Source organism: Canis lupus, chromosome 1 (assembly GCF_011100685.1).
Source record: "Canis lupus familiaris isolate Mischka breed German Shepherd chromosome 1, alternate assembly UU_Cfam_GSD_1.0, whole genome shotgun sequence".
NCBI classification, from domain to species: domain Eukaryota; kingdom Metazoa; phylum Chordata; class Mammalia; order Carnivora; family Canidae; genus Canis; species Canis lupus.
In genome coordinates, this window is record NC_049222.1 from 99,741,782 (window position 1) to 99,766,928 (window position 25,147).

Consider the following 25,147-nt stretch of genomic DNA (forward strand, 5'->3'; position numbering starts at 1 on the left):
GGATTGGAAATCCGGGAGGAAGGAAGACAGACGGCGCCTATTGGGCCACGTGACTAGAAGTTAGGGACCTGAGCACCGTGGGGCGTGGACCGCGCGGTGGTGAAGTGGACTTGGGGTGCGGGAGGGGGCGGGGTCGTCTCTGGGTCTTTGGGAGGGAAGGGCGGGGGGAGGCCCCTGGAAAGCTGGGGGCGGTAGCTCACGCCCCGAGCTCTAGCGCGGCTCTGGGCGCTGTTCGGAGTCGCGCGTGGTGCGGTGGGGGTCTGGCAGTCGTCGGGGAGGGCAGGGTCCGTGCCCTCTAACCCCAGAAGGGCTTTCCAGCACCCTTCCCGGTGCAGCCTGCCGGGCTCTGAGATCAGAGTGGGTGGTCACGGTGTGCTTGAGCGCGGATTCACCCTACCTGAGCCGCCGCCGCGCGAGCTGTGGAAAAACGGCCTGTCCTCGCCTCGCTCGGCAGACGCCCGCGGTGTGGCCGCGCGGGACCTGCTTCCCCCGTGTGCCCGTCACGGACGGAGGAGCACCGGTCGGTGCCCAGGCCACGTCTCGTCTCCACCGGTTGCGCTCCAAGTGGGCGAACGAATGAAGGGAAAACACTAACAGCTGCACACATCAGTGGCGGGGAAGTGTGTCCGCGTCTGCGCGGGTGTACGACTGCGGTTACGAAGTGCGTTCCCAGGACACGGACTCAGGGCCTGAGCAGAGTGTCCCCGGATAAAATTCGGAGGGAGACCCAGGTCCTGGCGACCCATGTGATCTGGAGGTGCGGGGAAAGGAGCAGGGGTTTGCTGCGGAAGTGACAAGAAGTAGGAGACCGTTTCGAGTGGGTGGAGACGTGTTTTCCCGGCAGGATATGAAGGCAGACGACGCGGTAAAGCGCCTGTTCGTGGGCGGCCTCGGCCGGGACGTGACCTCCGCGGACCTTCGGGACCGGTTCAGCAGATTCGGGGACGTTTCCGAGGTGGAGATGATCACTCGGAGAGATGACCAAGGTAACTCGTCCTCGTGGGTCCTTAAGGCCTGTTCAATCCCTCTGATGTGTCATAGAGTAGGGAAGCCCTAGGACGGAGTGGTGTGTGTACAGCCCCTGCTGCGAAGGTGTGATATAAAATGTGGAACTGGCCCAGGTTTACATTTCTGAAGTCAAAAGGCATTCTAAATTGCAAAACATCTGCTTTCTGAAACATGCAGCTTTCCATTTACAAAGCTAAAATTCTAATATTTACCAGGTGTCCTGTTAGACTGTAACATACAATTGAAACTTTAACTGCTTAACCCTTCTTTTTCTTTTGAAATATTTTGATATGTGCATACAAAAATGCAATCTTTGTATCCAATGAAAAACAAGATTTTTCTTTGAAAAAAGTGAGATTCCAAAGATCATCGTTCTAAGTTAAAAACTTAATCATTTTTACATTGTTCTGCGGGTAAAAGTTTAATCCTTTTTTTTTTTTTTTTAAGGAAACCCACAGAAAGTCTTTGCATATATCAACATCAGAGTGGCAGAAGAAAACCTGAACAAATGTAAGTAAGATTGTTCTATTCTTTCTATTTGCCAGTTGATGTCACTGTATAACTTAGAATAACTTTGGTACTAAATCTAAACCTTAACCACCACTTGAGAAACATCCAGAGGAATAGCCATGGTCAAGAGAATCCCAACATCCTACAACTCAGCAGATTTAGGTCCATCCCATTTGGCGGCAGCAGATATATGGCAGATCATTGCTCAAACATGGTATTCTCAGATATTTTAGACAAGAGAACACATGTTCATAGAAACTGTTAAACATTGAATATTATGCCAATCTCTTCCTTTCCTGGTGTGTTCATTTCTCAGGCAGCATATTCTTGTCATTAATCATCCTTAGGGGGGCTTTACAGCATGCCCTTGTAAGACCATATTCTTAAAATTATGAAATCTCTATCAGTAATGTGTGCGACTTATTAGAGGCTGCAAAGTCAAGACACTGAAAAGAAAACATGCTAATGGAGAAAGAGAGCCATCAGCCTTCTGTGTTCTCATTTGCCAAAAAAAAAAAAAAAAATTTTTGATGTATCCTCTTACTTAGTGAGAAATAAGTGGTGGTTAAGAACAGCTCTGCTATGTGACTTGTGACAAATTGTTTAACCTAGAAGCCCCAGTTTACTTATCTGAAATGTGACAGAGATACTGCTGATGTCATCACCATAAAGTTTAAATTGAGTAAAACATTTGTGCTTAGTGTAGTACCGAAAACATAGAAACTTCTGTTTGTGGTTATTATTAATGAAGTTGATGGTAGGTAATAAGAATCAGCTTTTGGGGCGTAGCAGTTGAAACCCAGTTTAGTCGTCTGCAGCTAATTTATTTGCAAGTTACATAGCAATAATTAGCGTGAGACAATGAAGTTCTACAGGATTTCAGTGTTTTCTGATTCACTCTCTAAAATTAATTCATGTTTTATAGTTTTAGTAGGAGTGATAACGATGAAATGTCAAATAAATGTCATTCACCTGAGGTTCCTAGCATATCTTTGTGGAAGAATGATAAATTTCGCTCTATGTTTTACATGTTTGCTTTATTCAGTTCTTCCAGGAACACTGGTTGATAGAGAACTTAAGGACTCCTTGGTGGGTCACAGAGCTGACACCAGGATCTAGGCCTTTTCTTCCTTGGTCCTGTTTGCTGTATCTCTTCTGTGCCTCTTTGTGATAAACAAGTGTGCTTTTTTGGTACTAGCTAATTAGAAAAGGCACATCCTGCCATATATTTCTGCATCACTGTGTATTTGGGTAATAATTCTGTGCTTTATAGGTATGTCTATTTTAAATAAAACAAAATGGAAAGGTGGAACACTACAAATTCAACTGGCAAAAGAAAGTTTTTTGCACAGGTAAGATATGTTCTGCATGAATTTAAACCCTATTTCATTATATTGTAAGTGGTTTTATACATTTACATAATTGATTTGAAACTATCAAGTAGTGTGTTACTGCAATCTTAACATTCAAACATTACAAGTAGAGCTAAAATCCCTTTTTTTTTTTTTTAAGATTTGATTTATTTATTCATGAGAGACAGAGAGGCACAGACACAGGCAGAGGGAGAAGCAGGCTCCATGCAGGGAGCCCGACATGGGACTCGATCCCAGGTCTCCAGGATCACACCCTGGGCTGAAGGCGGTGCTAAACCACTGAGCCACCCAGGCTGCCCTAAAATCCCTTTCAACTGTGACTCCCTACAACCCCAGATGCACAAAAAAATGCAGTATGTTTACATATGTTGTTTTTTGGGGTTTTTTTTTAAGATTTTATTTATTCATTTGACACAGAATACACAGGTAAGGGTAGCAGAAGGCAGAGAGAGAGGAGCAGACTCCCCACTGAGCAGGGAGTCCAACTCGGGACTCAATCCCAGGGCCTTGAGATCACGACCTGAGCCAAAGTCAGATGCTTAACTCACTGAGCCACCCAGGAGCCCCAACATATGTTTCAACTTAGGGTATATTTATATTTACCTACTTTATCTTTGTAAACACAACCTTCTGTGAGGCTGTAGATGATCCCCCTTTTTTGTAATGATTTAGCACTGTTTTAGAAAATAGACTATACCACAGGGTTGTCCCCCTCTGATGATGGACATTTAGACTTTTCCACTTCTCATAATAGATGAACCTTGAGGATGGTCTTACATAGTGCAAGGGGGTTTTGGGTTTATGTCCACAGAGGAGTTGCTATATCATAGGCTTATGTACATTTAGAATTTTAGTAGACGCTACCAAATCACTTCTGTTGATTTTGGCTGTTTATGATACAATCATACAAAGACACAAAGATAATAGGAAGTCCCTGTATGAGAGGCATAAGGTTAATTTTGCAAGTGACTTAAAAATAAGGTATTGTAGGGATCCCTGGGTGGCGCAGCAGTTTGGCGCCTGCCTTTGGCCCAGGGCGCGATCCTGAAGACCGGGGATCGAATCCCACATCGGGCTCCCGGTGCAGGGAGCCTGCTTCTCCCTCTGCCTATGTCTCTGCCCCTCTCTCTCTCTCTCTCTCTGAGACTATCATAAAAAAAAATAATAATAAGGTATTGTAATAACCATTAGAGCATATTAAGATCCTGAGAGATACTATTCTCAAGGAGAGAGATTCTGTGGGTTTGGGAACTTTCCAAATAGGAACCAGTTTAGGGATGTATAGCTGGCGTAACCAGAATAGTTGATTAAGTTGTTCTAGGACCAGGAAATGGGAAGTAGACTACGGAAGGCATAGTTTGAAGGACGGTGAGAATCTGACATGGCTTTTCAGCTCAGGGCCTCTGTGAACAAGGTAGTGATGGGACTTTATCCATTAGCAATTCAGTGCCTACTCTGCAGGAGGTAGAGCCCTAGTTCTGAGCAGGGTGAGCATGTAGTGCTGCTGCTTGGGAATATCTGGGCATGCATGCTTAAAAAGCATGACTCTGGGATCCCTGGGTGGCGCAGCGGTTTGGCGCCTGCCTTTGGCCCGGGGTGCGATCCTGGAGACCCGAGATCGAATCCCATGTCGGGCTCCCTGCATGGAGCCTGCTTCTCCCTCTGCCTGTGTCTCTGCCTCTCTGTCTCTCTCTGTGTGACTATCATGAATAAATAAATAAAATCTTTAAAAAAAAAAAAAAAAAAAAAAGCATGACTCTGTCATTCTGGAAGGTGGAACATAAAGGAGACAGACCAGAGGCAAAGAAGCCCATGAGGATGGTCAGTGTAGCTGCCCAGGCCTGAATAAGTTGGGGGAGTTTGAATTGGAAGCTTGAGATGGCATTCTACATTCTTTCCATTTAGAAGGTGGAAATAATCAGGACTTGGCAGATTGGGTTCTGAAAGGCAACTCTTTCTCATAAAGAGTGGAGCGATTGAGGATGGAAGGGGAAAATTGAGAGGTCCTGAATAATCACTATGAAGTCAAACAGCTTTACAGGATTTTAAAAAAAAAAGAAAAAAAAAAAAAAACCCGTTGTTGAGAGCATGGTTAGCTTTCAACTCTTTTATTTATTTATATTTATTCAGATTGGCCCAAGAAAGAGAAGAAGCAAAAGCAAAGAAAGAGAAATCAACAATAGACAATACCAGCTTTTTGGAAAAGATGAAAGTGGTGGATTTCCATATGAAAGCTGTGCCAGGAACAGAAGTGCCAGGGCACAAAGTGAGTCTCTACTGGCAGCCTGAGTAGCCCAGGAACCAAGTCCTCAGTCTGTGTGACCATGGGTGCTGTGTCTAGAGCAGTTGCTTTTTCCCTTGCTTTGAAGCACAACCCAGGCAGTGCTCTATGGTTTTCAGAGTGTGTTTACAAGTCTCCAGTAAGCACAGTTCTCCCTCATCTTACAGGAAGAAATCAAAATCTAAGTGAAGGTGGGTCTCCCAAGGGACATATGTGGTGAGGCTACAACTTTTAATGATTGGTGTTTTTGTTGCGTTCTACATGATTTATATGAGACTCATAGCTGCCCCACTTGTCCTTGTTTTTCTTTACTCATACACTCTTTTTGAAAACTCATGTTTCATCATCAAAGACAAAACCCAACAGTAATCATGACTTACTGTAAGTTTGATTTTTAAAGTTATGTTTATGCAATGCAGTTATTTTTTTCCATTTCTGACATACATAGTAAATGTATTCTTTTTTTTTTCTTTTAGAATTGGGTTGTGAGTAAATTTGGAAGAGTCTTACCTGTCCTTCATCTAAAGAATCAACATAAGCGTAAAATATCCTTTCGGTTGGCCTTTCAAAGTAACTATTATTTACCACAGCAGCGGATACTTACAGAAGTTCACTTCATCCCATTAGAATTTCACTGCCTCTGTCAGTAAATTTTAGATGCTTAAATTTTTATGTTCTACATCTCTAGGCAAGATAAGACCTACCTGCTTACCAGTGTGAAATAATGAGAGGCAAGTGAGAGTGTAAAGAGGTTTTATACTAGTGAGTGACATAAGTGACATTTGTCAAAGCACTTGAACCTGTTAACTCGTTTGACATGATTCAGGGCCATTCCGTCGGTACTACAGAAGGGTGAGGCAGCTCGGCTGTAGTGAAAGAAGGCATTGGAGGAGGTATGGTTTGCATAGCAGAATGTGATAGGAAGAAGACCAGGCAGAGGGAAGGTGGTAGGTAGGAACATGTAGATAGATGGGCAGGAGAATGGTGAGTTGAAGTCATGTGTACCCTGGATGCGCAAATGAGGATACCTGTTCCCTTGAGGAAATGAAGTCAGATTGTCCAGGACCTTGAATTCCTAGCATCACAGACTTGTGGATAGAGCTGTAACCTTGTGTGCCAGTCAGGGAAGCAAAAGCAGCTCCAGATATTCCAGAGGGGATGTGGTATATACAACTGGGATAAACAGGTGCTGAAGGAGCAAGCAGCTGATGGTCAGGGTGTCCACTGCAGCAGACCACTACCACCCAGAGAACCAGAGGTATGTCCTCATTACTCACAGCTGCTGTGCTACCTGGGGCCCCTGGAGGCCTGGCCACACCTGTTCCTGCTCCCCTGCCAGGGCCCCTAATGTCAAGGAAAGCTGACATCTTCTCAGCCTTCCCTGTGTAGCAGCCACCAACAGCAAGAGGAGGACATTCAAGGAGAGTGTGAAGTTGGGCAACAAGAGACACCGCCTGGCACATCTCACATATTTGGTGTGCCTTCAGTAGTTACCAAAGGCTAATTTAGTTGTCATTAGGAGTGATCTCCCAAAGCACCATATGCTTGCCTATTCATGTTTTAGAAAATCAGCAAATGCTAGCTGTCCTCACAACACTTTGACGTTAACTAGAATTTTTCTGGACAATGTTAGCAACAAAACAGGCCTGGAAGAGAATTACTAGCTTTCTAATAAATATCTACAAAATGGGGCTCAGCAGTTTAGCGCCGCCTTCAGCCCAGGGCTGGATCCTGGAGACCCGGGATCAAGTCCCACGTCAGGCTCCCTGCATGGAGCCTGCTTTTCCCTTTGCCTGTGGCTCTGGAGACCCGGGATCAAGTCCCACGTCAGGCTCCCTGCATGGAGCCTGCTTCTCCCTCTGCCTGTGTCTCTGCCTCTCTTTCTGTGTCTCTCATGAATAAATAAATAAAATCTTAAAAAAAAAAAAAAACCTACAAAATGCGGAGAGTGACCAGAATATGGAATGGATGTTACTGAGCTGGGAGAATCAGAGCTAGAATGAGCCAGTACTGAGGAGGCAGGAATGGCCAAGCACAGTTGGAGTGAAGGATGTGCAACACCCAGCTGTGCCCTGCTCATGCCCCTTGCTCTGCTTTATGGTATCAGTACAGGTTCACAGAGAACTGCTTGTGGCCCCTGTGCCTGGAATATAACCTGAACAGGTTTCCTTTTCCTGCGGGTGAACCATGATGTTGCTCGGTTTCAACTCTGGACATGCCAGTTTCACAGACCTGAGGTCACCCAGGGAAGTGCCCATATTGCTTGAGAAAGGGTGGGCAGGCCAAGTAAGGGAGCTGCTCAAGATCAGACTCCTCCTTGTACTTCACCACAGTGATGGGTTTTCCTAAAATCTGGTGCTTCTGTTTTATTCCTTGACTTGTGGTAACATCATGAAGTATGACCCATCGAAATACTGCCACAACCTAAAGAAGATTGCAGAGGATGTCACACATGCCACCCCTGTCTCCAGCCTCACCTGGGAACTGGAAGGCGGGGATAACCCTATGAATAAGAAGCAACGAGGGGAGTTCTGTGCTGTTCACAGCCCCCCCCAGAAGAGAGTCAAAGTGCAGAATGAGGCACCTGCTGCATCTCCAGCTGTGAGAGCCAGACCCCACACGGTCCGGAGGAGTCCACATCCCACACAGCAAGAGGCAGCACAGGAAGTGCCCTGTAAACCTATCACTACTCAGTCACCCCATCCCCCTGCTTCTCACTGCCAGAAACTTAAAAACGTATTTGTTCAGACCTCTGGCATGGGAGCTGCCAGGAGCAGAGATCATATGTCTGATGACGATACTGATTCTGAAGAGGAGATAAGACTAGTGATTGCTCGGGAGGAAAGCCTGGGGAAAACCACATGGTCCTCAGTGGGTGACTCTGCAGATGAGCCATTTGAAGTCGTACGAGGGGACTTCAAGTCAGGTGTCCAAAAGCTGCCTTCTGTAACAGCGTTAGGCATCAGTGGCGTCTCCTGCCAGGATGGGGAAGGTAATGTCCTAGGAAATGAAATCAACTATGATTCAGGAGATACAGATGAGATTGTCACAGCAAAGAAAAAGGCTGGTAAGATCAAAAACACAGAGTTTTCACAGATGGAAAGGTCTGCATGCAAGAAAACATTTTTGAAAAATAGAAGAAACTGTGAGCTTTCGGATCATTGTGTTAAAGCACAAAAAAGGAAGACTAACCCAGAGCAAGCCATTGGTGCCAGGGTTATACCCCACTGTAGCAGCAGGGAAGATGCAGGTTCTGAGTCAGAATTCTCTGAGTCTTCGGGAGATGAGGAGTATGACGCCATGATGAAAAACTGCCTCCGTGTGCAGCTCACGTTAGCTGATCTGGAACAGCTGGCTTGTGGTGACCTTCAGTCTCCAGAAGATCCTGAGAGCAGTGGCCAGGAAACCACCACCAAGGCTGACAGGACTCCAGGTGGCCTGCACAGAGCCCGGCCGTGTATCCGTCCCGAGGAGATTGTGGCTGCCCTTTTAGAAGGAGAAGAGAATACTTGTGAAAAACAGAAATCAAAGGAAAACAACTTAAAGCCAAAATTCCAGGCTTTCAAGGGGGTGGGCTGTCTCTATGGAAAAGAATCAGTAAGAAAACCCTTAAAAGAGAATGTTGCCTCTGACAATGTAAATACAGATCAGAATTCCTTGAAACTTGGTCCCGGCAGCATGTCTGTGGAGAAGGGGTGTCCACCTGCCTATGGCTCATCAAGCAAAATAACTCTTCTCCAACATGCAAGGAAGACAAATGACCCAAACCAAACTCAGCCTCGAAAGAGACAGTCTGCTTTCAAGAGCCAGGATCACAAGATGGTGTCCCCTAGCAGTTTGGAAGTGGAACGTAGAAATCCTATTTCTAGTCTGTTGCCATTAAAAGATGAGAGATCCTTAAGTATTGGTACAAAGATCCCCACGGTAGGCTTTGATGAAGACTGCTGCCACAGGACCAGGGAGGCTGGAGAGGGCTCCGGACAGAGTGGCCAGCCAGCGACTGGGAAAGCACCAGGGGACTCTTCCAAAAGAGACGCTCAGGAAAGCAATGCCAGCTTCCCTCTTGGTGTGAACAGTTGGTCCAGTGTTGATGCTAAGGAGAAGCATGCTGAAGACAATCAGAAGCGTTTGGCAGCCTTGGACGCAAGGCAGAAAGCTAAGGAAGTGCGGAAGAAGCTGGTTCATAATGCGCTGGCGGACTTGGTGAGTGCGCTCCTGGTCTGGGCACCACAAGTCCACCCTTCCTTCCTGTGGAGGCATCCCAGCACCCACCCTTCTCATGCTGTGTTCCTTGAGTCAGAAGCTTTTGTCACCTTGTATCTTTATACCAGAGAAATCAAGATTGAATTCTGTTCACTGAAAACATTTTAAGGTTTTATTTGTGATTTCTTTTCCTTTGGAAGCTATAACTGGTGTAATTCTGTGACGTGTCCTAATGTGTCAGAATTCACATATATATTCTGCTAAGATTCTCTATGCTGACTTTACCCATTCTTTCAACAACCATGTCTGTGAAGTCCCGGCCATCATAGCAGTGCTAGGCCTGTGGAATGAGGATTGAGGTCCCTGCCTCTGGCAGCCATTGGCTCATGGTGTTGTGGGCACAGAGCCGCAGTTCAGGCCCATGGGAGCCAGAGAGAAGAGTGCCCATGCACCCCAGCAAGTCAGCTGGGAGGAGTGGTAGGGGGCTCCCTCAGCCTGAACAGAGTCTAAGGTAGAGGGATCTATGGGAACTGGCTGATGGAGGCAGAAGGGTGGGAAAGGAAAGGAAAGGAAAGACATTCGGGGGAAGACGGGGGCAGTTTGTACAAAGGAGAGTTTGCAGTCAGTGTAACTGAGATGTACGGGGACGAGGATGCTGGAGTGAAGAGCAGGGCAAGTGGTGGGAAGGCTCTGGATGTGGGACTTTGTTCTGTGGCTGTGGAAAGAAGGGAGTGAAGATTCGTATGTATATATTGAAACAGAAATCCACACACTACAGCTCATAGGCATCCAGCCCAGGGCCCGTTGTGGTATAGCCTCCAAGCCAAGAATGCTTTCTATGTTTATAAAGCATTTTAAAGAAGAAAATATAAGACCAGGATTATATGTAGCCTACAAAACCCAAAATATTTTCTCTCTGGTCCCTCACAGAAAACAGTAGCCAGCCTCGACCTGGGAAAAATGGTTCAGGCCCTAACAACAGGGGAGGTCATGAGCCAGAACCAAGGCAGTGACAGTGGGAATAGACTTAAAAGGTACCAGGAAGGTCCACACTTGGAACTAACTTGAGGACCAACTGGGCAAGAAGTCTTAATTTTCCATCTTAGGAAACAAGTGGGTGGTGGCATTCACACTAAGGAATGAGACAGGGCCTTGGCCAGGAAAGGAGACAAGGGGCTGTCTTATGGTTTGATACCTTTGTCCACTCCTCTAGGATGGTCATCCAGAGAATAAGCCAACACACATCATTTTTGACTCTGACAGTGACACAGAGGAGCAAAGCCATCTGGGTGAGGAGCCCATGGAGGTAGGTAGCTGAGGACGTCCTTGTGGGCATTCCACCACTCTTGGCTACCAGGGCCTCCTGACAACGGCCACATTCAACATGAGGTCCTCCTGAGCCCCCAGGGCACCTCCGACCACCATTCGCACCAACACCTGGGGCCTTGGAGACTTCCCCCCCATATGAATCTCCCCTCACATAATCTGCCAGGCAGCATCACTACTAGTGAAACCCTGCAGACAGTGCCCCCCCCCACCCCCAATCCAGCTGTCCTCAGAGCTCCCCGCTTAGTGACCCAAGAGGCCATGCCAATGTGCTTGAGTTAGGAGTTTCTATACTAACCATCTACCCTTTCCTGGGAGATGCATCCTGGTTACTGGTTCTTAAATGGGAGAGGAAGATTGCAGATTGCCTCAGTTGTTAATGAGCACTCCTGTGTGTGTCCACTATGTGCATCTCTGTTCCAGGAGTCCATAAGCAGAGCAGCTGGGAGGCTGTTTGATAGCAGCGAGGATGAACAATCTGGATCCGAAGATGATAGTCACAGGTTCCAAATTAAACCTCAGTTTGAGGGCAGAGCTGGGCAGAAGGTTAGTGAAGACCAGATAATCCCACCTGCAACATGTCCTTGTTTGTGGTGCGCTGGATCCACCCGGGTAGAGCTGCTGTCCGGGACTCCAGGGTGTGGGAGGGGCACATGCAGGGTCTTGTGTAAGAGCATGGTCATGGGAACATGGCTCCCAGCTGAGCTGTTTGTGTGTCTGTGTAGCTCATGGACTTGCAGTCTCACTTCGGCACCGACCACAGATTCCGCATGGACTCCCGATTTCTGGAGAGTGACAGTGAAGAGGAGCAGGAAGGTAAATATCTCACTGTCCCAACAGTCCTGATGTCAGAGCTGGGGGTCCCTGTGAAGTCAGGTGGTTGACAAGAAACTGCACTCAAGACCTGGAACCGTGAGGCTTGTGCTGCCCTTCTTCCCGGAACACAGTTAGGTCTTGGGTCCCCAGAAAAGCCATTCCTTCCACCCTGCCAGCTTTCTAGTTGCCACTCCCATCTTTTTCATTCTAAACTTGAAATTAAAGCATAAAGTACATGTAATTCAGAAGCGGTGGCTTTTTATTGAAAATGCACACTCTGATTCTTTGAGGTGAGTATTCTATGTAGTCTATGTCTCTGAAAACCAAGGTTCAGAGAGTAATTTTTCCAGGGTCCACACCACACCAACTTGTGTTTCTGAGCCATGGAATAGCTGCTTTGGGTGCTGTGACTGGAGATTGCCTTCTGAGCTTTGGCCTCTTGGATCTGTGTTCCCTCACAGCTGTGGATGCCTGGTTTGTCAAGAGCCCTGGCGTTACCGCAGGCTTCCACCTCTGCAGCCTGCCTGTGGCTTCTGTTGCTTCTGTTGCTATTGACCACTTTGAGATGTTCTCTTCCCCCTGCTCCTGTTGCAGCCTAACTCCCCTCATTTTCCTCCTCATTCCCTTTGCTTCTAGGTTAAGATGCTTCCTGAGGTCCTTAGGTTCCCTGTGGCTTCAGCCTCTCCTTGTCCATGAGTTGTTTCCACATGTGGGTCTCCTCTGCTCCAGACTGTTCTGTTCCCAGCGCCTGATGGACGTTTCTCACTGGTGTCCCTGCCCGCAGTAATGCTATGCAAGCCACCTGTGGTTCTCTCTCCAGCAGCTCAGACCCCCCTGTTTCTGCTGGTGGCACATCCATCCTTAGCACAGTCAGAGGACCTTTTATTTCATTCCCTCCCAACTTTTCAGGCTTAATTTTTTGTGAATCACAATGACTCTTCTGCAGGCAAGTGACACAGGTCAAAATGAAAATTGCCATTTTTCCTTTTTTTTTTTTAATTTTTATTTATTTATGATAGTCACACAGAGAGAGAGAGAGGCAGAGACACAGGCAGAGGGAAAAGCAGGCTCCATGCACCGGAAGCCCGACGTGGGATTCGATCCCGGGTCTCCAGGATCGCACCCTGGGCCAAAGGCAGGCGCTAAACCGCTGCGCCACCCAGGGATCCCCGAAAATTGCCATTTTTCAAAGTGAAAGTTGTCGCATATTAGCACATTCACGTGATTCAACCTAATATACTATCAACACTGCATTTTCTTCAATGTATGTGTTCATTTTGTTTCCTACACCTGGCAGACACCCCCTCAAGGGATCCACTTTTCTTTCCTGCCTTAGACTACACCTGGTTTATAAAGCATTTCTTGATGCAATTGAACATAGTGTCTACCTCCTTTGAATCCTTAGACACGTGGGGGATTTCTATAGAGAACTTACTTAAACTAGTGTTTTATTCAGGTATCTACTTAGTTGCTTATCTTCTGCAGTGAGTTCAGGGATCTTCCAGGCTTCTCTGTATTTTGGTCTGTAATCCAGACTAGCTGTGTTTGTTGTATGATGTTTGCGTTTCTTGTCGTTGAAGATAACAGTGTAACAGCGTTTGGGTCCATGATGCCCTGCGTGTGTAGGACACATAGCTCTTCCTGCAGCATTTATTACTGAATCAAAGGCCGAGGAACTGTCTCACAACGTGTTAGGAGAGTTGCCATCCATCACTATCTTCCATTTTTAAGTTGACATGTAATATAAAATAGGTTTTTAGAGTGTTAGAAAGTCAGAGTCTGTAATCTCCATGGTTTTGTGATTGGCATCTTGCTATGTTACATTATGGATCTTTACCTTAAAAACTTTAACTTGTCACTGAAAGCCATCAAATGCAGATTGTTTTCATAATTACAGGTGGAAATGGGACTTTTCATTTGTTGGTCATGTGACTTCTGGATTCCCTGTGGCGCTGAGGGTCATGGGGTTGGGAAGCTTAGGAAAATGGGTTTGGATTTTTCTCCTGTCTGAACGTGCTTTGCCCATGTTTGATACTTGATAATTGATGATTGAGGTTCCTCAAGTTGTTTGCCAAGAGATTACTAAATGTCCCTTTTCCTCTAAGAGGTAAATGAGAAGAAAACAGCCGAGGAAGAGGAGCTTGCTGCAGAGAAGCTCAAAGCCCTGAACGTCGTGCAGAGTGTTTTGCACACCACCTTGAGCAACTCTATGCACAAAGGATCAGTAGCTGCCAAGAAATTTAGGTGTGGTTTATGTTCTTGTCTGTTACACCCTATTTTCCTTGGACATAAATGCCTAATTGAACTCAGTTTAAAACTAGGCCATTAAAAAAAAAAAATGAGGCCATTTTAACATCCTAGGGAGGGCAGTTGGCAAAATGTATCAGACCCTCAAAAATATACTTATCGTTGACCCAGTGGCTCACTTCAAGAAACTAAAATTTTTTCTCTATTTTTGTGCTTAGATATCAGAGCGGCATTGCTTTCAAGTGAAGCAGCTGGGCAGTGGTTTCAATATTAACTGTAAAGCTATATAAATGTAACTTATCATCACAGAAAATTTTAAACGCAAAATTTGTAGAAACTGTTGTATTAAAACCCTGGTACACCGGCTTCTCCAGTCACCAACATGTGATCACTTCTCTGGTTTTTTTGTTTTGGGGGGGGGGGCTTTGTTTGCTTTTCTTTAAGCTCTTCGCCCAACAGGGAACATAAACTCACTATCTGGAGATTAAGAGTCATGTGCATTACAGACTGAGCCAGCCAGGCACCCCCACTTTTCTATACTTTTACTCACTTCCCCCTATTTTCACTACTAAAATACTTAAAATATAATTAAATTAAATTTAATTTATGTTTAATTATATTTTATAATTAATTTTAATTTAATTAATTATAAAATATAAAATATTTTATGCAAATCCAGCTTTATCTGTATTTTAGTATGTGTGAAATAATTTTTAATGTTAAAAAAAGATTCAGAGAAACTCCAAACTAGGTAACTTAAGATACGACTTTCTGATAAGATTCTGATACTCTTCTTTGAGTATGTGGTTTTGTCTTGCTCAAAAACTGGAATTGTAAAAAAAAAAAAAAAAACTGGAATTGTCCCAATGTAGAATTATAACTTGCTATTAATTTTTTTGCATTATGTTCTGATTTCTCTCTGCCAACTTATTCATGTCCGTTATGTACACAGGGACGTCGTACGTTATGATCCAACAAGGCATGACCACTCCACTTACGAGAGGAAGAGCAATGATAAACCAAAGGAAAGGTAAATCAGGTACTTCTCTCTGTAGCAGGATCATAGAAACTAATCTCATTTCAGACAAGGAGAGAAATAGACAGTAACCCATCTCCACCCATTGGTCCGCATCGTATCTAGTTTAGGACCAGGGAGGGAAAAGTTAGAGTGAAACTATTGTCATGGTGGAAAAAGGCTTCCCTTTAAACAAAGGGATCTCCTGCATATAAGTGACACATGTTCCTGGGCCCGTGTGGTGTCCCCATCTTGTATTACTGTCTCTTGTCTGTGGTAACACATCACCATAGACTTGCTGAAAACCACAGAAGGTATCTTCTCGCATTTCTGGAGACTAGGAGCCTGAGATCAAGGGTATTAGAAGAACTGTGTTCTCTTAGGAGGCCGGGGGCAAACATCTGTGTCCCACCTCACTCCTGGCCTCCACTGACCGCCAGCAGTCCATGGCATCCCTTCACTGCGGCTGCCATGGCCTCCTGTTCTGTGTCTTTCATCTTTGTGTCTATTATGGGGACACTTGTGATTGCACTTAGGGATAATCCTGGAAAATCTCCTCTTTGTGAGGTAGTTAATAACTCTACAAAGACCTTTTTCCAAATAAGGGAATATTCACAGGTTTTAGAAATTAGGGCCTGGACATATCTTTCTGGGGGCAGCGATTCAGTCGCCTACTCTGCTGTAGTGTGATAGAGCTGCTGTTTCCTGCGCATCTGCTGTCACACTATCAGTTTGTTAAAAACTGCGAATACTTGGAGCAACCACTACTCTGCCTGGTTTAGTGCCTTTATTTTCCTACCATTAAAATCACTAAGGACCATGCGGTATCCTGAGTTAGAACCTGGAATAAAAAAGACATTTGGTGAAGAAAATGGGAAAGTGAGAACAAAGCTTGAGTTGAGTTAACCGTAATGTATTGATAGTAACCTTTTAGTTCTGCTGACTGCGTTGTATTTACAGTGAATGCTGCCATTCGGAGAACTAAGTGAAGGCTGTTTGGGATTGGTGTCTCCCAGAGCAGATGACCCAAAGAGAAGGAGGAGGCCATAGCCTTCAGTCTTGACAATCTGCCTTATTCAGTTTTCTTGAAACAAGTCACCAACTCCAGCCCATATACTGTGATGGGGGTGGGGGGCTTGGAAACTACACCTCTTAAGGGGAGAAGTAATGAGGAATTTGTGGACATACTTGAGACTGCCATAATCTGCCCATTGGCCGGCCACAGATTGTGTATACATTCTTGCCACATGCAGGATACACTCACCCCTCCCTGAGGCCCCAGAAGCCTCACTTGTACAGTATCTGTTCACAGTCTGGGGTCCTCTCATCCAAATCAGATCTAGAGGCAGATGAGGCCCAATGGTCATGGCTCCTTTAGTACAGCTCTTCTGATGAGAGACAAAAGGACTGTGAGCTTACAGGGACAAGTCACACCTTTCCCTCCACAAACATACAGTGGTGGCACAGGCTCAGGATGGCTGCTGTCAGCCCCGCTGTTCACCTGAGGGAAGCAGGAGGCATGGGGGTCACTGGCCCACAGCAACTCTAAGGTCCAGACCGGGAAGTGTGAGCAGTTTTTGGCTAGAACCACAGGCCTGGTAATAATTCTCTGTGGTTCTTGACTCTGCCTTCTGAATCATCCTTTTGTTTTAGTGAATGGTGGCATGTGTTGGTGACTTAGTGATTTTTCTCAGCCTGCTCTTTGCTTGTAGAAATGTGGGAATCCAAAAGCCTCACCACTGTAGAATGCCTTTATACCTGTTGATCCAAGCTGGTGTTTCCGCTAACCTATTTCTCTTAAACTATTGGAGGGCCTCCTGTGAATCTTCTTGAGGTTTACTCTCATGAGGCAGAAACCACAGCCACCAGTCATTTCTGAGAGAAGCTATTTTACTGTGGGCTTCTGCTGAGACGCCACCTGTAAAGTCTTTAGGAGTTTTATTGGTCAGATGGTTGAGGTTTTTGAGCTATGACGAGGGTCTTAACAAAGGAATTTCCTTTCTATTTAGACTGGGGTCTATAGATTTCTCTGTTACAGATCAGACAGGAAGCATTTTGTCTGTTGTGGTGACTCTGCTCTGCCTTCATGAAAGGAAATGGCCACAGCTGATCAGAAGCAAAGTGAAGGAGGCTGTGTTCTAATAAAAGTATTAGCCAGACGCGTTTACACTCACATAATCTATCCATGTCACAAAATCGTGTTTTTATTTTTCCAGCCATTTCAAAGCATAAAAGATATTCTTAATCTGCAGTCCACATATAGTTAGGCAGCAGCCTGGATCTGGTTCTTGGGCATAGTTTGCCAGCACCTGCTTTATTTTTATTTTTTTTTTTTTTAAAGATTTTATTTATTTATTCATGATAGTCACAGAGAGAGAGAGAGGCAGAGAGACACAGGCAGAGGGAGAAGCAGGCTCCATGCACTGGGAGCCCGATGTGGGATTCGATCCCGGGTCTCCAGGATTGCGCCCTGGGCCAAAGGCAGGCGCCAAACCGCTGCGCCACCCAGGGATCCCGCCAGCACCTGCTTTAGACCATGTTTTCCTGTGTCTTAGATTGAATCTTTGCTTAGAAGCCATTACTTAGATTTCATGTCATTTGCCTTCTAGAAATTAGGGGTCTCCCAAACCATGAGGTCCAAGCTCCTATAAGAAAGTCTTTAGTTTCACTGTCTGCCCACTTTGTACCACAGGCAGCAAGAAGAAACCAGCAGATACCTTCAGACCCTCCCAGACGTCTTCCTAGCTCATTCCCTATTTGTAGGCATTTCCCAAGTTCTCCTTTAATGGAGGCGACACAGTGCTGTCCAGCTTTGTGCCGTAGCAGAGCAAGGATCCCTTCCATCTGGGTTCCAACAGCATTTACCTTAGTGTCCTTTTAGGTCCTATTTTCTGTGGGTCAGGAATTTAGGGGTGCTTCACTGGGTAGTTGTGGCTCACGCTCTCAGAAGACTTCCTGCAGGATGACCCACCCACATGTCTGTTGGCTGGAGGCCTCAGGTGCTTGCCTTACGTGTGGGCACTTGCATGCTCTTCCAGCATGGCAGGGGCTCCCCCCAAAGCCGGCGATGTGCAGGGGAGAGCACAAGAATGCTGTGGTGCCTTCTGTGACCCTCAGTAGTCACACACCCTTCACATCTGCCTCATTGCGTTCCTCAAGGTCCATGAAGCCCAGCCCATGTTAGGGAATGGCGGAATTCCACATCTTAAGGAAAAAGGATCAAAGGGTCTTCGGACCACTTTTAAAACCACCACATAGTAGTTCAAGGATAATCTCATGGAACTGCCTAAAGTACACCATTTTTCATAGAGCTCAGTTTCATGGGCATCTCTGTCTTAAATCCTAGCAGGTTGGTGTTTTAAATGAAGTATTAAAAATTTCTTTCCAGGGCAGCCCAGGTAGCTCATTGGTTTAGCGCCACCTTCAGCCAGGGTGTGATCCTGGAGATCCAGGATCGAGTCCCAGGTCGGGCTTCCTGCATGGAGCCTTGTTTCTCCCTCTGCCTGTGTCTCTGCCTCTCTCTCTCTCTGTGTCTCTCATGAATAAATAAGTAAAATCTTTTTTTAAAAAAAATAATTTCTTTCCATGATAGTCTCTCCCAATAAGATAACCATTTAGGACATCTTGTTCACTTACTATTCTAGGTAATACAGTTAGAATTTTGGCCCAGTATTATTCATGATATGTGGAGTGGACTATAATAGGAAAAAGGATTTTAATTTTTTTAAGATTTTATTCATGAAAGACAGGCAGAGACACAGGCAGAGGGAGAAGCAGGCTTCATGCAGGGAGCCTGACGTGGGACTCGATCCCGGGTCTCCAGGATCAGGCCCTGGGCTGAAGGCAGTGCTAAACTGCTGAGCCACCCAGGCTGCCCGGATTTTAATCTTTTAATAGCTCAAAACTCATTGTTGGAAACAGCTATGTAAGGTTTTGTCTGAGATCAAAGAAAATAAATGCAGAGCAGGAATATAGTAACAACAGCATTTCATATCAAGATAGACTTAGCATGTTTATAATTCATTTTTGAAATTTAATTATGACAATCTTTTTACACCAATTTTGTAAAACAGCATTTTAGAACTTAGAAGTTAACGGTTTAAGCATGTTTGTTTTGTAGTGAGTAACAGGCATGTTGTAGTTAAGTGATTTTGTTGCTTAAAGCTAATATCTCAGGTGTGATTTCTGGAATGTAGTGCAGAGGAAAGGATGATTTGATTTGTGTATAATGTTTGGAGTTGCTTGGCATAGTTTTGTGTATTAAAAGCTTATTGGTCAGTTTCTGCTTTTATGAATAGAGTCTTATATGTGAATCCTCTTGGTTGTTGAAAGAATGAGATTTGTTTTCCAAGGTAATTTCTTGTAATTTCTGGCAACTGATGGTCTATTTGTGATGTGTCTGTAAATGTCACTGCAGTAAAGCAAAACGGAGGAAGCAAAGGGAGGAGGCCGAGAAGCTGCCTGAGGTGTCTAAGGAGATGTATTATAGCATTGCTGCGGACTTAAAAGAAATATTTCAAGCTACAAAAGTTTCCAGTGAAACAACAGACAACACACCCTCTAATGAGACTCGTGATGGTGAGAAAGTGGAAGTCCATAACCCCACCACTCTGACGACTGGGGCTGAGCAGCCTAGCAGCTTCACCTTCTCCTTTTTCGATTCAGATGTTAAAGATGTAAAAGAAGGTACTTTTTAATTTTTTTTTAACACTTTCCCTTCAGGCAGCTTGAACGTGATTGATTCTACGTTAAGTGTAATGGTGCAACATTAGCAGAGGGAGGAATTTTTTTCTTCCATCAGATGAACAATATAAGATTCGGTGTCATATGGCCAAAAACAACATAGCAGGAGCTCAGTGTGACACCAAGGGAAGCCAGAGAGTAACGTGCAGCCTGCCTTCTTCTGAGTAGAAACAATCCCCAAGAGTATATAGTATGCCCTTCATCTAAATAGCTTCATGGCTTACTTGCAGTTAGAAAAGCCAGGACCTGTGGGAAGCCAGTGCCATCTGGTAGGGAAAGGAGGAAACACACTCCTTGGCTCTAGACGGGTCTACTTTGTCATCCATATGCCAGTTGTTTCAGACATTCTCCATGGAAGTGGGCCAGAACCTGAAGAAAACAACAAACATACAATTTTGCATTCCATTTCAGGAAGTTTACCTGTAAAGGCCAACATGAGCCAAAGTTAGCAATGCCTGTTACTTAGGGACAGTCTCCCCTGGTAAGAGAGACCACTGTTCCTCCTCTGGTGTTCACAGTGGAAAGAGCGTTCCTGGAAGTTCACTGTAAACTCCAGAAGAGTACATGCTCACATACACACGGTGTATGTGAAGATCAGCACTCAGTACTTCATGTCAGTTCTGTGCTCCTCCAACAGGAGGTACAGTGGTCCAGTTTTTCAAAATTAGTTGTAAATAAGATACGGTGGTACAGTCACCGTATGCTCTGTTGACAGCATGCTTTGGCCCATGTTGTCCGTTTGAGGACCAGGGTCAGTTGCAAACTCTTGAGTGGAGCTGCTGTGATATTGACGGTAATTCCTGCAGCCGAGAGCCAGGTGAGAGAAACTGGCCTTGGAATGAGCGATGAGACCCCTCCGTGACCTAGGAGGTATGACTTTGGTGCTTGGGGAACCTGGGGCACTGTGCACAACTTTCAGCAGCTCCAGAAAGTGTAAACATACATTCCTTTCCTCAGTGATGAATACAGGAGGGAAACCTGTGTTCACTGCATTGTGCTCTATTTTAAGCTTCTCTTGCTAGCACAAGTGCTACTCTTTGGGTTCCTTCTTTTAAATTATGTTGCCTGTTTATAAACCTTTGGTTTTTATGTCTTTTTATAGTATTATCATATTCCTTATCAGATCACCCTGGCAATGCCAAATATAGGACACCTTCTCTCAATTCGTATTTAAAAATCTAAAAAGATGCTACCTATTTTAAATTAATGGTTAAGATCCTGGACACTTAGAGATATATGTGCATGGTGAAAGTGACCAAATGAGTGTGTGTGGCTACAGCCCTGTCCCCTTCTGTTGCCATGACAACACAGATACCTACAGAGCCGAGGCAGTGAAAACCGGGAAGGTTGTCTGGCAGGGAGCCTCTCATTTCCAAGACAGCAGCTCCGGAGAGGAGGATGTTGCTGAAGAAACAGAAGGCAGGAAGTCCAGGTAAGCAGTTTCTTTCTGCAGAAAGCCTCAGACCTGCTGATGGAAGGATCCACAAGACAACGTAATTTCCTTCTCGGCTCCTTTAGAGTTCTCTAGCCTTTTTTGTGATGGGAAGCATGTTTCCTCTTCCTTCAAACTGGGTAGCACTGGATTGGGGGGTATGAAGTCCCTGGTCTGGAAGGAGGACCCCGGAGCCATCCCACAGGAAACACTGGCTGGTTGGGGTAGCAATAGTGGGTTGAGACCGTCGCAACCAGTGTGGGACTTCAAACAGTCTTTGTTACCAGAGTTTCAGATACAAGAGAGGAATCCTGAATGGAGACAAGGCAGAGTCACTTTAAACCAAAATGAGCAAATAGAGATGAGATCTATTTAAGGAATGGTTCACTTATATTTGCAGTGGAAACATTTCATCTGAAATACTGAAATAAACTAACCAGTATCTGTTTCTCTCTCTCCTCTTTTGCTTCAGAGAAGTATCATTACCTGAAAAAGAGAGCACTAGATTTTTCTTTTTTTCTAAGAATGATGAAAGACTTGGTGGTAAGTCCATTTCTCCATTAAATGGTATAAAACAGGAAACAGTACAGCTCTCACCACTACACATTCCAATACAGAAACACACATCCAGGAAAGAAGCATTTGGCAAAAATTGTGACCCTTTGCAATGCCGTGTGGTTTAGCGGTCCCTGTTAGGCTGATGCTGATGGACTTGTTAAGCCCTGGAAGACAGAGCTCCCACTCACACCTCCCTCCCTCGTTCGTTATTGATGAAATTTTGGAATATAGGTGAGATTTAGTGGGGTGAAGTCCAGAGTTGGCGACCAAGAAAGAATTCTTGAGATGTCTTTGATATGAAATGGTGGCCTTATTAAATATGGGGACAGGACCCATGGGCAGGAAGAGCTGCTGCCCTGGGCCTGTGAGGGGTGGCTAATTATATACCTGGGAGTTGGGAGGGGTTTGGAAATAGCATACTCTGTAAGGAATTTTGGAAGCCAGGTTTCCAGGACCTTGAGGCAGGATAGCTATTGTTAGGAAGAGGTCACTTACCTCCGTCTAATAAAACCTGAGTCATGAGACCTTTCAGATGTATATGGGTGGGCCATGTGCTTGGGGGACGATCACCAACATGTATCTTGGGAGGTTAGAGATAAAGGAAATTTATAAAGGAGTTTTTATACTCCTTTATAGTTAAAGTAGTTAGTATAGTTAAAGTATACTAACAGGATCCTGGGGGTCGGGCTAAGATTGCCTTCTGCCCTCAGCAAAGTATTAACATCAAGACAGTTGAGTCCATAGAGGAATGTCCCTCTGCCTGTTGCAAGGATTTGTCTATGTGCTGCCTGGGACTTGTGCTTTGTCCTCAGCTAGTCCTCTGTTCCCCCATCAATTATCATCAACAAGGGCTTCTTTGTTATGGGAACTTGCTTAGATTCCAGACCTGCAAAACTGTTTTTAGGACCCTGAAAGTTCAGGCTCTTGGTGAATTCTTTTCTTAAAGCCTAGCACAAACAGAAACCAAGATACATAATAGTAATACATAAACAGTAAAATCCTAGAAGTTCTATATTTTCATTTTGGTTCTTCTTTTCATTTTGATTTTATTTTTTTATTCATGAGAGAGGCAGAGACATAGGCAGAGGGAGAAACAGGCTCCCCATAGGGAGCCTGATGCGGGACTTGATCCCAGGACCCCAGAATCATGCCCTGAGCCGAAGGCAGATGCTCAACCACTGAGCCATCCTGGTGTCCCTCTCTATTTTCATTTTGTAAAAAAATGGATATATATTCTTAAAACTAACAAATTAGGGGGGGAAATGGTGTTAACTAGAATTGAAGCCCTTGATAATGCCAGCGCTAGTGTATCATCCATTTTAAAGGCATTAATCTCCTGCTTGTAGGTTCTGATTTATTCTGGAGAGGAGTGGGAAGTAATATTAGCAGGAATTCTTGGGAGACTAGAACAAACAACTTGCGAATGGTGAGTAACTATCTCTGTATTGACTGTCTCCTAAAATGTGCTATTTTGTTAGTATTTGCCTGGTGTAATATTTCAGACACAAAGGGTAGTACCTGAGACCATGACTTAAATGCTCAGTTCCAGCGCACAGAGGGGCACTGTTTAGGTCACGACACACCTGGTGCAGGTTAGCAGCCTGCAGAACAGCCAACTTAGGGACCCGAGCTCCAGCCACACTTAAGTATCAGTAAATCACGAGATTTTTGGAAGACTAAAATACAGTTTCCATGGCAGACATTTAGAAAGTTTGAATACTCTGTTCAAAGTGAGCACTCCCATAGTGGTTTACATAATTCTAACATTGAATAACCTGAATTTTATTTTTATAGCTACTGAACACCTTGAAAATGATTCACATTTATTTTTAACAAAGGCTTGATGTTTTTATAGGACTGTCGGAAGAAACATAAAGATGCCAAAAGGAGAGTGAAACCAAAATAATAAATGTCAGCATTGGTTTTGATATGAATGTGAAGAAGCCTCGCCTATGGAAATTGGGTGATGCAGAAAATAATTTTAAGTGAGAAAGAATTCATAGTGAAGGAGTATTAAAATGTGCTTGATGGATATCATTGTCTTTTTCTGTAGATTTCCTTTGTATCTCTTCCTAAGTAATTTTTCAAAAAATAACCTGAATTTTTTTTCAACAAAGCATAAGATAATCCCCCAAAATATTTTTTATATATCATCTCTCTCTATATATATATATATATCTCTATATATCATCATCTAGTTAATTTCTCATTAACTACTGGGTATCTTCTAACGCAGGTTTTACATAGTCTTTTTAAATGTATGAGTAAGAGCACTTTTGTTTGCCAGTTCAGCTTTGTGTGAATTATAGACTACTTGACATACTTATTTCTGATTGTATAGAATATACTTTACCTCCATTTTGCCTTTTTTTTTTAAAGAAGTTGAATACAAATCAGCCTGAGTTCTGTACTTGTGTCCTGATGAACAACTAACTGAAATGCAAGACATTTCAGACAAGCAACACTTGCATATAACAGCCAGCACTCATAACATCACGTGCTCTCCTTAATGCCCATCACCCAGGTACCCCATTACCTATTGACTTCCTACTCTAACAATTGAGATTCGACTCTGATCTGAGTTGTGGATGTTGACCACATTTAACTTTTTTCCTAGAATCTCCCTCCCACACACACACTCGCTCAACTTCTGGATTTAGCCTTATCACTTTTCAACAGTGCCATAAAGTTGTTTCTCAATCCAACTTTCAAATTATCAGAACTGTCATCCCCACCTTTTCTCCTCAAGGCATCTATCCAGGAGCCTTCTTTCCTGCTCTAATCTGGAATGGCTGGACAGATGATAAAAATGAACAACACAGAGTGGAGTCCTTCTGGTTAATAAGCTGAAGAAACACTAGTAGATGTAGGTGCCCAGCTGAGTTCCTGACTAGAGTTTCCCCCTTGAGCAAGGCCACGAGACCCCAACTCTCATCCTGGAGTGGGACTGTGAACAAATGCTTGCACAAACTCGCCCAGGGATGCAGGAAGCTGCTGCAGGATTGCTCTGCATTTGTAAGGCCTCCCCTCTCCTTCAGTCTCTGGTGCCAAAGCCTGAAGCCCACTGCCCTTCCGCTCCAGCTTCCCTTTGGTTTTGAACTAGCAGATCCAGTGCCAGCAGACCCATGGCACTGACAATAAACTAAACGAGCAGATCGATAAAGCAGCAAATACATATTTTCATCACAGGAAATGTTAAGACAGGGATAACTAAACCTGGTCAACAAGAAGCATTTCCTTCCCTTCTATTGTGTTACTGTGTGCGTGAGGCTCGTGAACCATGGCTGTACAGGAGGACGCAGGGACTCCGGAGGGCTGCGGGGCCCCTCGAGGGCTGTGCCGGTAACCCGCCCGCAGGTGCCCCCTCCCCGCAGTACCAGTGGCCCGTCGCAGGTGGCCCCGCAACCCTGAACCCTTCAATGGTCACGCAGGTCGGGGCTGCACGGCACAGCCGCCCGATTTCCATGCCTGAATACGCACAGTCCCCAGCCCCGAGCCCGACACCGCCCACAGACTGCCGTTCCGCTGGAGCGCACGGCCGCCTTCCCAGAGCGTACCGTCGCGCGCGTCAGGGTGGGCGTGGCCGGGGCCCGTACAACCAATCGGCATTCGGCTTGTTGATGGGTGGCGGGCGG

At 45.0% G+C, this 25,147-nt stretch overlaps 1 protein-coding gene across 3 annotated transcripts; it reads left to right on the forward strand.

The window, feature by feature from the left end:
- The first annotated feature begins 157 nt into the window (after window positions 1-157).
- On the forward strand, window positions 158-23,546 carry NOL8 (nucleolar protein 8). 3 transcript variants are annotated; one of them, XM_038527398.1, is made up of 17 exons: window positions 158-757; window positions 845-986; window positions 1,456-1,518; window positions 2,792-2,870; window positions 5,022-5,157; window positions 5,649-5,717; window positions 7,561-9,375; window positions 10,589-10,681; window positions 11,125-11,247; window positions 11,427-11,517; window positions 13,623-13,761; window positions 14,717-14,794; window positions 19,197-19,465; window positions 20,834-20,954; window positions 21,427-21,497; window positions 22,859-22,938; window positions 23,368-23,546. In XM_038527398.1, exons 2-17 carry the CDS (start codon window positions 848-850, stop codon window positions 23,416-23,418), a joined length of 3,417 nt encoding a protein of 1,138 aa, XP_038383326.1. In that variant the 5' UTR covers window positions 158-757; window positions 845-847; the 3' UTR covers window positions 23,419-23,546. The 3 variants fall into 3 exon arrangements, with proteins under 3 accessions (XP_038383326.1, XP_038383327.1, XP_038383328.1); XM_038527399.1 differs by lacking the exons at window positions 158-757; window positions 2,792-2,870 and having other exon boundaries at window positions 970-986; XM_038527400.1 differs by lacking the exons at window positions 158-757; window positions 845-986; window positions 1,456-1,518; window positions 2,792-2,870 and having other exon boundaries at window positions 5,106-5,157; window positions 7,560-9,375.
- The last annotated feature ends 1,601 nt before the right edge of the window (window positions 23,547-25,147 follow it).

Bases quoted from the DNA above. Each gene is read 5' to 3' on its own strand.
- NOL8 (XM_038527398.1), top strand. From the start codon at position 848: ATGAAGGCAGACGACGCGGTAAAGCGCCTGTTCGTGGGCGGCCTCGGC. The intron at 14,795-19,196 runs GTAAATCAGGTA...ATGTCACTGCAG, and splicing joins AATGATAAACCAAAGGAAAG to TAAAGCAAAACGGAGGAAGC. The intron at 19,466-20,833 runs GTACTTTTTAAT...ATGACAACACAG, and splicing joins TGTTAAAGATGTAAAAGAAG to ATACCTACAGAGCCGAGGCA.